The sequence below is a fragment of the Rattus rattus genome, chromosome 4 (assembly GCF_011064425.1).
Source record: "Rattus rattus isolate New Zealand chromosome 4, Rrattus_CSIRO_v1, whole genome shotgun sequence".
In the NCBI taxonomy this organism is placed as follows: Eukaryota; Metazoa; Chordata; class Mammalia; order Rodentia; family Muridae; genus Rattus; species Rattus rattus.
This window is the reverse complement of record NC_046157.1, coordinates 137,274,010-137,287,936: the sequence shown is the minus strand read 5'-3', so window position 1 is coordinate 137,287,936 and position 13,927 is coordinate 137,274,010. Positions and strand designations below refer to the sequence as shown.

At 39.4% G+C, this 13,927-nt stretch overlaps 1 protein-coding gene across 1 annotated transcript in view; it reads right to left on the bottom strand.

Moving 5' to 3' along the window:
* Positions 1–856: 856 nt before the first annotated feature.
* Zdbf2 (zinc finger DBF-type containing 2) overlaps positions 857–13,927 on the bottom strand; it is a 30,753-nt gene continuing 17,682 nt past the window's right edge. The window contains 2 exon segments of the mRNA XM_032901216.1: positions 857–6,658; positions 6,660–12,432. Of these exon segments, the coding sequence (XP_032757107.1) occupies positions 5,495–6,658; positions 6,660–12,432 (6,937 nt within the window). The 3' untranslated portion in view covers positions 857–5,494.

Below are 13,927 nucleotides of genomic sequence, written 5' to 3'. Positions count from 1 at the left end.
ACGAATACTGGACAGGGGTTAGGAAAAGGAACTGGATCTCATGATTATTCCAGAGTATTTCAAACTCATGGAATCTGTACTACAAAGTGCTTATGCTTTTCTATAAAATGTCTTTCTCTAACCCAAATAGTTAAAAGGAACTTTTGCACATGATTTCTCCTATGGTGAAAGAATTTGGCTATTTTATGACCGAAAAGGGTGTAGGAAAAGAATGTACCTATCTCAGCACAGAAGTACAGCTCAGTAAACCACTTGCCACTTCTGTTTGCATTCTTGGAACCCATAGTTGGGCCAGGCATGTAGGGATAGTGAGGGAATGGAGATACACTATTTCTTGAATATATACATAAGCTCGCCATCTGTCTTAGATGAAGTTTTTTGTTTGAGACGGCATCTTGTTATAAAGCCCAGACTGGCCTTGAACTCTCAGTAATCCTACTTTGGCCTCCTGAAGGTTACCATATCACGCTAAGCCCTAGTTTGCATGTCACAATATAGTCATGCTTGTCCTTGAATTTGAACCCTCCTGCCTCAGCTTCCCCCAAAATGGTCAGGACTGCAAGTGTGTGACACCAAATTTTCAGTCACAACTACCCCAAAAAGTTAGCTGTCAAAAGTATCAGTGAGATGGGTGTGCAACCCTCCTCCAAGTCTAATGCCATGAGCTTGACCCTGGAACCTATGGAGTAGGAGAAATTGTCCCTGATCTCTACATGTGAACAAACACACATAAAATAAACAGATCCAAAAAAAACCTTTAAGTATTGATGAATTTTTAAAGTGACTCTGAGGCACACCCCCCCATTCTGTGGTTTTTTTCAAATGGCTTTCATATAAAATAAAAACAAACACGGGATAATATTTTATCACCACATTTATTCAAACTGACATCACATGGCTTCTGTTAATACACACTGAAAACACAGAATTCCAAAAATGCATAGATTACAAAGAAACACCAGACAAGCTCAAACTCAAGGATATTCTACAAATAAACCAGTACCTTCAAAATGCCATGCTACCAGGTACAGACAGGCGAGAAACTGCTCCACACTGAGGAAACTAACAAAGTATCCATGAAGTCCATAATTGTGGGTCAAATCCCAGACCTGCAAAGGGGATTTGGGGATAATTTTCAAAATTTGACTAAGGTCTGCAGAGTAGAGAGACGAGGTCAATGCCAACGTCCTGATTTTGACAGTAAGTATTTAAATATGCAGGAGAACAACCTAACCAAGAGGCTGCCAACATACTTCCTGGCTGTGGCACAACTAGATTTAAAACCAGCAATTTGTTGGTTCTCATTCTCAAATATCAGTTACCTGCAAGCACTCCATCGTGAAAGGATTGAGAGCATGAGGTGATGTGTTGATGGTGAAAATGAGAACTGACTGAGCACAGGGAAGAGTGGCATGATGGGCAGGGAAAGGGGAGTCAAAGGTCACAAGAGCATGCAACACTCAAGTGAACTACAGGAACACTCCAAAAGGCAACTCTGCTGTCTAGTCTTGGATCTGACGAAGAATCAGATAATAAATAAGAGCCCTGAAGGGAACAAAGCTAGCCTCCCAGCTGCTGGCTTTCCTATCTGCTGTCTGGAGAGAAAGGCTCTGGTACTGGTGTCACTGAAGACTGAGAGCTGGAGGTACAATGCAGCAGAGCACTTGATTCACAAGCACAAGGCTCTGGATTCAACTCTCAGAGGCACAAATATAAAAAAATTAAATTTAAGTATGTTTAAAACTAAATGCTAAAAAGTAATTTAAAAACCCAAAATGCTCAGCATGCTATAACACATAACAAAGGAGACTCTCAAAATCAACCAAACAACAAAAAAACTAATCACGATAAATGAAACAAGGCAAAAAGAAAACAGAAAAAGAAAAACAAACAGAAAAAAATGACTAACAAAGGTACTGCTTATATGAAGTAAACAGAGAAGATGACTATGACAAACTAGAGGATGGCCTATAACTGGGATGGGGGTGGGGGGATTAACTACTCTATGCCTCCATTTTCTCCCTTCCTAGTGATCACTATAGCATCCAAACAACAAGGCTCCCGAGTACAAAGACCAAGGGACATGATTCACTTAAAGTTTGGGACGCTGCGATGCACTCAAGACGGCCTCCATATGTACATACACTAAATCTGGGAATAAAAAATCTGGGAAGTAAACTGCTTTCCAGGTTTAAAAGTCATTAAAATAAATAAACCTAGAATATAAAGATCCAGCAACAAACTGTACTTTAGCCTGAATTCAATCCTTATTCAAAGCAAATAATTTTGAAAACTTAAGCCCATTGCCTAAAATACTTAGAACTTTACATATATGAAGTAGAAGAAAGGGAAATGTTTAAATAATTTTCCCTCAATATTTGAGTACATTTGAGTAAGAGATGAAAAAATGCTATGTCACCTCACTTTGAATTTACTTGAGTTGGCATTTTGGTGTATAATTCTAAAATTCCATGTTTCTAAACATAAAGGTCCTTTTCTAAAAAGTAGTAACTTCTCATTGTAAATAGTAAGATAATTCTCACTCTAACATCCCTGACCAACAAGGGTTCTAAGTCAGTCATTCTAGGGTCAGAAGCACCTATGTCACTGTTCTCTCAGGTACTCTTCCATGTCATCCTGTCGTCACCATCAGATGCTGTGGCACTAGAAGACAGGGAGGTAGATGGAAGGCTTGGGATTGTTCATTTCCCAGAGGGCGTCAGATGGTATGGATCCTGCCTCCTGAACTCAATCCTCTCAGTGCAGGTGTGCCAGTCAAACAGCTGCCCCATTGCTCCACCAGGCAAATTAGTGGTTGTTTAATCTTTTGAAATAATTACTGATTTGAGTACAACCTAGGTATCTTTGGTTAAACTATTTTCTCGCCAGCATCAACATTTGCATTCTCTTATTTATCATCTCTCAGGTCAGGCCTTTTACAGAGTTACTTCAGCCTTGATTACTCTCTGATTCTTTTTAAGTATTTCCAGAAAAAGGTTCTAACATTAGGAGAGAGTACACACAAATTTCAATATTTAATAAATTTATCTTGATAACATCAAAACAAGTTTACACTTTAAACTGCATTATAAAAAATACATCGGTCTTCACATTACTTTTACATGGAAATATATAATTATTTGAATATTTAAATATAGCTTTTCTTTAAGCAAAAAAAAAAGTGTTACTCAGAGCCCTAGTTACATAAATAATTTAAAATGCACAACCAAAAAAAAAAAGCCACTCTTCACAATATTGTCCACACACTGTATACACCAGGACAATTACAATAAATATCTATTTAAGATGCTAAAAGGGACAAGATTAATGAAATGATATGGTTGTAATTTGATGTATTACTATTAAAAGAATGCACTCTTGACTACACAAAATAACCAATTGTTTCAACCTAGCCTGAAAATTAATTCAACATTTATGTAGACAAAGGGGCACATCTTATACTCTATCAAATTCTGAAATAATTCACTTCTAATTTAATGCAAGTTTTACAATTTTAAGTCTCCAATCTTGTCTAAAATAATAATTCTTACAAGAAGTTAGTAAATATTTGCAAAATGCTAAACAAAACCATTATTTCTGTACCAGACATTTTTATATTTTTGGTGATGTGAATTTTACTTATTAATTTTTTCCTAGCTCTCCCTTTAAAAAGTCCTTAGACAAGTTTCCAAATTGCAAATTTTTTAACTTTAAATTTTGATCATTTTGAATTATAGAAATCATCTTCATTTCAGGACATGATTACAATAGATAAAATCTGGCAGGTTTTAGGTATAAACTCTCACTTTTAACCTACATTATAAGAGTGTTTATTAATGGTGTCTGGGAACTGCAGAAGACATTGATACCTGCAAAGAATACTTTTTCATGTTTACTTCATAATCAGTGTAAGGGAAAGTTTTCTTCCTTAATTAAAATATGAGTTTTTAAAAAAAAAACTAGAAGCCCATTGAGAATTTTTTAAAGAAATTAAAATGCTTGTAATATAAAGAGGCAAGGTTGAAAAACTTAAACACGATACTTGCCAACTAAAAAGCACATTTGTCCACTCTGCAATATAATTACCACTTATATTTAGAAGTACAGAGATGACAATAGTTATCACCATTAACGACTCACAGGTTAAGTAATGGCCCCTGAAACAAAACCACATGGTATTTCATTAATTCTAAGGTAACACAGTTTAATCTCTGAAATCAAGACACATCTTAACACTGACTCTAGTTTCAATAAAATATAGTAGTTACACAATAAAGGGAAACTTTGTGTTTCCTCATAACATCAATGACAGAAAAAGATCCAGGTCTTGACTGAACAAGAAAAGGGGATGCGTCTGCACCAACTCAGTCAATGACCCTTAAAGGAATATACTCAAGTACCACAGAGGTTCACACTGTGTATCCAAGCATCTTTATCTCAACTGTTAAACTCAATTAGGTAGTTTAAGATAAAATGTCACATTGGTTTAACCTTGAACTATCTAGCTAGTTTAAGATAATTAGATAGTTTAAGATAAAGTGATGTATAAACTGTTTTTCACTTGTAAAGTGGGTCTTTAGTTAGGTTATTAGTTGAACCTAATTTTTCCGAAATGTAAAGTTTTTCACTAATGACAATTAGTGGCCAGACCACATGCTAATATCAAACCAATAATTTCAACTCAACATTTTAAAATGTTATCTAAAATATTAATAAGATGATAAAATTACCTGGATTTCATTTTAGATTAGTAGTAAAGGGAGAAAAAGTAGCTTAAAAGCTTTACCACATTTGCAAAATCTTTTCCACGTAAGATTTAATATTAACAAAAAGATTTGTGGGTATGTATCCACATGAGGAGTGCTACAGACTTGCAGATCCAATTTAAAGGAAAAAGAATTTGTCTTTCACCAGGTGCTTTCAGAAAATTAGATTAAATATTATTTTATGGAATGCCTTTAAAAGAATAAGAAATTGTATTTTTGTGATATTTGATCACAAAACTGAGATATTTGAAACCAAGACAGCACAATGTCTCTCTTTTTATTTATCCAGTTAGAATACTTACTGGCTATTCAACTCGGAAGTGTGGTAACTAAGTAAATAGGTATCTGTCCCAATTGTTTAAAAAATGGTATTAATAAGCTTATTAAGTTCATTCTCCCAGTGTTATAACTTTTTGGCACAAAAGAGTTTCAGAGGACATGATTTAAGGGACAAAATTCTATATAGTATGCTAAATTATAAGACAAATTAAGATGAAGCTCTTTTACAGAAATGGGACAAAGTTTGCTTTTAAATCTTTAAAAGAAAAAAAAAAGGACCCTAAACACTAATTTTAAATGAATATAAAATCTCTGAAAAATAATATCTGTAGCAAAATAGTGTAAGGTCAGTTTCCCCACCAAAGCTGAGAAAAGTATGTGCATTCAAGTCTCAAATGTGTTTCATCCAAGTGAAGGACTGATGTCTCCGTCTGCTACAACAAGTACTTTTATTTTGCCTCATTACTTTTCGACTTGCTTGCAAGCCGCGTCACCATCCGGTCTGTATTTGGTGTGGAACTCAAGCTTCTGAGGTCATATTCTCTCACAGGAAGGAGTCTCTTCCTTTTGCGGTAGTAAGTTTTCCGGTAGCGCTTTACTCCTCCAGCATCGGAAAGATGGGCAGGCAGGGCAGGCAGCTCTGCAGGCACTGCAGGTGTGCTTAACTGCTGCTTTTCAGCACCGGCTGGGAGAACCGCTGGGAGAACCGCTGGGAGAACCGCTGGGAGAACCGCTGGGAGAACCGCTGGGAGAACTGTGCGACTCTCGAGCCTGAGCGCTTCAGCTGCTCTCTTGGCTTCCTTTATCTTCCTAGCAACTATTTTCTTCTTCCTCAGTTGCATTCTTATAAGAACGGTCTTTGATTGATGCCTCCTGCGCACGACATCATGGCATTTAGAGACATACTTCCTGGTGATGTCAGTCGCTTTCAGCTGAATCCAAAGAGCCAACTTTTCTGAAGCTAGTCTTGATTTTTTCTGGAGAACCGCTGTTTCATAAGCATTTTTGATGAGGCATGATTTGTTTGCAGCCACCATCTTCTTTTTCCAAAATTTCCTTTGATTTTTATTTTCAAAAACTTCCTTTCTAACTGATCTGCGAAATTTTTTGGCACCATCACGATTTACAAGAGTCTGCTGGAAATTATCCTTTGGAACTTGAGTAGCACCCACATCTTCTGATTTTTTTAGAAATGACGATTGACTGGTCCTGTGGAATCTTAACACAGATCTTTTTGGCGTTGTCATAAAAGATGTTGAAGCCAGGTTTTGTCTGTTGGCACCATTTTCTCCTGCATTGGACCTTGGGTCACGCCTATTAAGATCAAGGCCAACTACCTCACATCTGCCAACGTCTGGTACTCTTAGATTCTGTGGAGGATTAACGACAGTTCTCTTCCTTCGAGGGCCAGAAGAGGTGTGCTTTTTACAGCTGTATGCGCCTCGTAAGTCCCTGTCACTGCCAGGCTTTTTCTTAGGTGGGTTCAAAGACTGATCTTCCTTCATGCTTAGAGAGGAAAAAATGTAGACCAAGGAATCAGGCTGCACAGGTTCTAAAACTTTGGTTTGTGGTTCAGGTAACTCAGTTGTCCCCGTTTGGGCTTTTTTTTTTTTTCTGGCGATCATGGCGGAAATACTTCCTTTTTGGTGAGTCACCTTGTTGTGCTGTAATTTTCCTCTTCTTCCCAGAACTTGCTTGAGTTCCACCTCTTACTCCTCCTACCTGGTTCTGAGAAGTCCCCTGCCCAGGTTGCTGATGCCCCTCTGGTGGGGAACAAGATGGTTTTCCTAAGGCTACTGAAAAGTCACCAGTGTCTCCAACTTTACCTCCAACACATTGAATTGATTTGGTGTTCTGATTAAGGTCAGAGCAGGTAGGCTTTTCTTCTTCCCTCAAAACAATTTTCTTGTTCTCAGAGCCACCATCATAGTAACTGTAGAAACGACTTTGACATCCCTGCATGTGTATTTTCACATCACCTCCTCTCCCCTGAGAACATGTTTTTCTAACAGATGATGGAGAACCCTGAACCTGAGGTGAGGCTTCATGAACTAATTCCTTAGGATCACCCTCTGCAACCTCTTCTCCTTCTGAGTATTCTGGGTCTGGTAGATACTCATACTTAGTTACTCTCAAGTCAAAAGTCACTTTCTTACGAGAGGCTGGTCTCTTAGGTTGAGGTTGGTCAGGGTCAGACTGAAGTGAGGCATCATATTGAAAATTTAGCTCAGATCCATAGGAGTTAGGACTTGCGGTTTTTAGAACTGTATGTGCCCTCTTCAAAAAGCTGCGCTTCATAGCTGTTTGGCGGATCACTGACACAGCATAGGCAGCACGGTCAACTGTAAAATTACTGGACCCCCAGGGCCGATCTTTTTTGGATCTATGTTTTGGATCTTTCCGAAGACTGATGGCTTCTCCAGTTTTCTGTAGTTGGCGAGTCATTGGCTGAGCAGTATCTTCCCAATCATATTTTCTTTTAGAACTCTTAGATTCATAGTTCTTTTTTTCTGGGTCAATAACATTAGCATCAGGCTCTTGTAACTGGCAGGTAGTGGGCTGATCAGAGGGATCAACATTGAAATTGAGTTCATGACCACAAGATGGACAAGTGGAATCTCCTAGGATAATGTAGTCATTCTTCCTGTTTATTATTTTGAAACTTTCCTTGGATTGGTTTGTCACTGACTGAGAGGCTTCATAATCACAACCACAGAATTTACAGTAGTACTTTTCGTTTGCTGCAGAACCAAGAGAATCTGTGTTTACATCACTAGTTTCTTTGATAGTCATTTGAGGTGGCATGGTTTCAGGCTGAAGAGGGATATTTGAATCAGAAATTACTTCCCGGTCACAATCACTATCACTAGACACGACATCCACAAACACCACCTGTGGTGAATCTGCTTCTCCATCCGATGTCTGAACCTGGTTAACTACTATCTGAAAAGAAACATCAGAATCATACACCACTTCAGGCTCACACGATACACTGCACTTGTCCTCTACGTCAAGCTCTCTTTTGTCAAGGTCTGCTTCCTTGCAAGCCACTTGAGGTGGCTCAACTTCCGACTGCAGATGAACACCAGAATTATATGCTACTTCAGAACAACATGGCTGGAAGTTCTCATTTTCTAGGTCATCATGATTCTCCTTTTGCAAGTTTACTTCTTTGATAGATACAGCCTCCACAGATGGATCTGTCACAAACTGAACAGGGTCATCAGAATCATAAGTTGGTTCAAAGTCAACTAGCTTGTAGCTCTTATCTTCTAGGTAAATATGGTCTTCCTTCAGGTTTATTTCCTTGACAGGTTTTTGAAGATGGCCTGCTGCTGATTGACAAGGATCATTGGAATCAAAACTCATTTCTGGACCGTCACGGGAATCAACACTCACTTCAGGACCACAAGGATTGCTGCTCTTTACTTTCGAACTGGCATGCCCTTTTTGCAAACGTTGTGGTTTCTGAATCACTGAGCAAAAAATGACATTCGAAACAGGAACTATTCCAGAGCCATAGGACTCACAGCCATTACCATCCAGACTAGCATGTCCCCTCAGTAAATTTATTTCTTGAACGGGCTCTTGTGTTGCATTAGTCACAGCCTGAAGTGGTTCATCAGAATGAAAGTTTATTTTTGAGTCACTAGATTCAACAATCTTATCTTCCAAATCAACATGATCTTTCCAATGGTCAGTCTCCTGAACTACTTCAATTTGGCCAGCCAATGGCTGGCGGACATTGGAATCACATGTAATTCCAAAACCCTGTGCGTCCTCCCTCTTACCTTCCATGTCATCTGTATTCTTCTGACTTCTGTTTTCACCCCTTTCACTATTCTGATCAGCCTCTAACTGGACAGAGTCATTAGAATCAACGCTTACTTGAGAATCACAAGACACGTTATTCCTACGTTCCAGATCAACATGTTCAGGCTCCAAAACAGTTACTTCAGGTGGTTCAACTACTGCCTGGGCTGAGACATTGGAATCCAAATTTGTTTCAGAACACGCATCTTGGCTGTTATCTTCCAAGGGCACTTGATCATCACCATCAAGAGTTATTTGTTTAAGAGCTAGTTCAAGTTGATCCATTGCAGAACGAAAAGAAACATTAGAGTCATGTATTATTTTTGAATAAATCAGCTCACTGATCTTCTTTTCAAGAACCTTTGCCTCTTTTTTCCACTCGTTCATTTCTGTAACCACATCAAACTCTTGTTTAGGCAGTGAATGAAAATGACCAGTAGAATCAACACTTGCTTTAGAATCACTGGGTTTGCCATCTGTGTCTGTGAGTTCGACACAGTTTTCCTTCAAGGCTAACTGAGGCTGACTAATGACTGAATCAAGACAACCAGCAGTATTCAGATTTTCTTCCATTCCTCTAAGCTCAGTCCTTTCATCTTTTGGGTCAGCATAGCCCTCTTTCAAAGCAACTGGTTGAGGTTTTTCAGTCATTGACCAAGGAAAAACGTCAGAATTGAAAGTTGGTGGACAGCCACCATATTCGTCATCACTGTTGACTTCCTCAAGATGCTTTGTCTTTCTCTTTGCTTTCTTACCTACATAAGGTTCCGTCACTGGAGGAGCAGCAGTAGAAGCTGAACTTATTTCAGAACGAGATTCTATGCTTTTACTTGTTAATTCAGCATGCTTTTCTTTTTGAAGACATACATTTTTGACAACTACTTCACACCTGCGAATAACTGACTGAAAGGGGACAGGAGAATCCAATCTTGTTTCAGAAACACGTAATATAATGGGATCTTCAGAACATCCGGGCTTTGAATTAAAAGAGTTAGAATCCAAATGTAATTCAGAATCAGTAGGTTCACTTTCCTTTTGTTCAATTTGTTCTATATGTACCTGCTCTTCTTTGGGGGGATTTATCTTTTTAACAGCTACATCAGAATTAGTCACTGAATGAAGAGGGGCATTAGAATCCAAACAAATTTCAGAACCACTGGGATTGTCATTCTTCCCTTTTAAGTGAACGTTTTCTTCTTCCTGAATGATTACTTCTTTAACAGCTACTTCAGGGTGATCATTTCCTGAATGAAGAGGAATATCAGAATCAAATGTTATTCCAGAAACACAAGATTCATTACTCTTATTTTCCAGACCAACAGGTTCCTCCTCATAAACAGCTACTTGAGGTTGGTCAGCTACTGAGTCATTGGGAATATCAGAATCAAAAGTTATGTCAGAACTACTTGACACACAGCTTTCATCTTCCAGGTTAAAGTCATCTTCGTTTATTCCTTCAAAATCCAGCAGAGACCGCTCAGTAACTGACAGAAGAGGGGAATCGGAATCAAATGTCAACTCAGAACTGGAGCACCCACTGCTCTTAACTTCCATGTCGACATTTAACTCATCAAGATTTACTTCACCCCAAGCCCCTTGAGGTTGATCATTAGCTGACTGATAAGAAGCACGGGAATCAAAACTTAGATTAGAAATGCCAGAGTGAACACTCTGATTTTCTAGGTCAAGATCTACTTCCTCAGGATTTACTGGAGATTGATCAGCCTCTAATTGAGCATCAGCATGAAAACCCACGTCAGGACCATGAGACTCACAGTTCGTATCCCCAAGGCTGGTATTCTTCTGGTTTGGAAGATTTATTTCTTCTGCCTCTCTCTGGGCTTCATCAGCCACTGTCACAAGAGAACCATCACGGTCAGGACGTGCTTCAGCACTACTTGGTTGGTCTTCATTTTCCTGCTCGACGGCTCTGTCTCTCGGGCTTCTTTCTTGAACAGGCATATGGGGACGGTCCAGAGCTGCATCACTGTCAGAACTGAAACTACTTGACCCGTAGTTCTCATCAACCAGGTTTGCATGGGCATTGTTCACAGGATTTTGCTGTCCTGCTGCTGCTGGAGTCTCATCAGCTGAGGACCCAGAATCCTCACATGGTTCAGAGCTGCCACTTCCATAGCTCCTATCAACCAAACGAAGGGGCACTACTACTTCCACAGGCTGTGAGGGACGGTGACTAGTTGATGGAAGTGAGTCATCACCATCAAAATTCACTTCAGAGCCACTAGACTCATAGCTTTCATCAACCAGACTAATGAGCTGTATGTTCTGTGTAATCACTTGAGAATGGGTGGTAGCCACCTGACGAGAACTGCTACCATTATCTGAAGTTGCTCCAGAAACAGTGGGTGTTTCGTTCCTAGGCTGTGCATCAGCATGTGTTTCTTCTGATACATCTATTTCTCTGGTGGTCGGTTCAGATAGGGCACTCAGTGACTGACAAGAGGACCCACAATCAAAACTCATGTCAGATCCTCTAGATTCATAGCTCACATCTTCTTGGTCAACTCCCTCCTCCTCCTCTTCCTGCTCCTCCTCTTCTTCCTGTTCCTCCTCTTCTTCCTGTTCCTCCTCTTCTTCCTCCTCCAAAAGACTTAAGTCATGTACAGCAGCTTGGGAAGGACCAGGTACTGCCTGAAGAGACCTATGATCAAACCTCTCTTCAGAACTCACTGAGCGCTTCTGCTTCAGAAGTGTTGACTTGTTAAGAACCAAATGTGTTTCTTCTTGGGGATGAACTATATTTGAACGAAATGCCTCACGACGCTTTGGAATGGCACCTTCGCGTGCTTGTTCTGGTGGTGTGTCAGTCTCATTTGGGTTTCCTGCTGTACCTGCCTCTAACTCAGAAGAAGACTCAGCTCTTACAGAACAAAGCTCAGGACCTGTTAGCTCACGGACTCGTACGACAGGGGAAAAAGACGCACCCTTAGCTCTGAGATTTCTCTGTGCAAGCAATTTGTCTAAATTTATACTTAGTTTCTTTTTTGGGTCTTTAGTTTTGGGGTGAGATGATGGGTTGCTAGGGCCCTGATCTGGGGAATCAAAGTATTTTTCAAGATTCTCTGTGTCACAAGCTGGAAAGGAATCTGAAGCAACTGCCAGTACTAACCGAGGAACACTGTTAGCCGCAACTGGTCTCTCGAAAGAGCCGCTAGGCAAAGAGCTGGCAGGAGCATTACAAATCACAGGGGGACGCACTAACTTTTTTCCACTAGTTGTAGCCTGAACAACACCGACTGAATTAACTTTTTTCACACCACTCTCAACTTTATGAGCCAATTCCAAGGACTGCTGCTGTCCCCGTTCCAGTTTTTGAATAACTGATGGTCTAACAGCAGCCTCTGGGCGTTCCTGAGAAGTACCAGGTCTACAATCTATCTCTTCGACAGATGCTGAATCCTCGGAGTTCCTCTCTGCACTGATATCATCATCAGAGTCATCCAAAATCACCACTTCAGGTGATCCAGGATCTGCTGCTGCTGCTGCTGCTGCTGCTGTTGCTGCTGCTGCTGCTGTTGCTGCTGCTGCTGCTGCTGCCTCATTTGGTGCAGGTCTAAAAAAGAAGCGGGTAAAAACATTAAAATATCCTGTTTTTCGTTAAAATCCAGGTACTGTTTTCTTTCTATTATGGACCATTCTTAGAGGAAAAGGAATACCAGATTGTACACTTCATGGACTTTAGGAAGTTACCTAGTATAGAAGATACAGTAAGTCCACCAATTGCTATTTTATAAACAAATAGCTCCTGGACATACAAAAATGCAAATCAATCTCTATATCCATTTTTCAGTTATCACAATAAACACTATAAAGTTTGACTCAGAGGCTCAAGATATCACTGAGTTGCTAAAGCACTTGCCAAGTGCATGCAAGGCCCTGGGTCTGATCCCTACAACCTCAAATTTTAAAAGCTGTGTCAAAAATTAACTGTATACAGTTAATTCTATCTGTAAGAAGCTAGTCCTATTTAGTTATCTTTAGGAAAGTGAACATGAAGTCTGGGGCCTCAAAAGGAATATAAGGAATATAGTACTTGTTTCTCTCTTTTTTAAAAGATTAATTTATGTATTTTATGTTTATGAGAACCCTGTCTTTATGCACACAAGAAGATCCCATTATAGAAGGTTGTGAGCTGGGAATTGAACTCAGGACCTCTGGAAGAGCAGCCAGTGCTCTTTAGCACTGGGCCATCTCTGCAGCCCTGGTCTCCTTTTCCTAAGGAGATGGTCTGGCTATGCTGCGCAGGTTGACCTTTCTTTTGGATGAGCAATGCCCCACTTCAGCTTCCCTAGGCAGCTAGAATTATAGGCACAATACCATCATACCTGGCTTATGACTAAATCATTTTTTGAATGTTCCCTTGAATTACATCTATGTATACTACATTTTTCAATTCAAAATTTTAAATACTTTTTTAAAGATCTGAAATTTCATAATCTAAAAATCTATCACTTTGACTCTTATATTGCCATCAGCCCAACAAGCTTGATTCAAAGAATTTTATGGATCCTTCCTTCACACAGATCAACAGCTGTCCTAAAAATGTTGTCATAGTCTTAATCCAGTCATAGAAATCACCTACTAAAAAGTTCCCTAACTCAGTGGTACACTTTGTGGTAGGCACTTGAGCAAATTCAAAGAAAAGCTGGCTCTCAAGAAGCACTCAATTAGCAGCAGCTTCCAGTGCAAAATGTCAACATCATCTTACCAAGATCCACAAAAAAAGATATCATAGATGAGAGAGGCCTAAGGTATCATAAGCTAATATAAAGTGATTAGCCTAAAACAGAAAGAGGTCAAACTAAGAAATCTCAGTTTGAAAATTCAACTTAAAAGTTACTGAAAAAATGTAAACAAGTTATAAACTGTAATGTACTGTCAGTTTATAAGTTAAAACAAATGTACTATACTAATGTTGAGACATATTAGGTAAATTCAGTGAGGTCATATTATAAAGATCCTCTTCTTTTGGGGGAGGACAAGGATACAACCTCCATTCTGAGGTATTACTGCCCAAAATGTATAATCTTAGTTTAATCGTAAGGAAA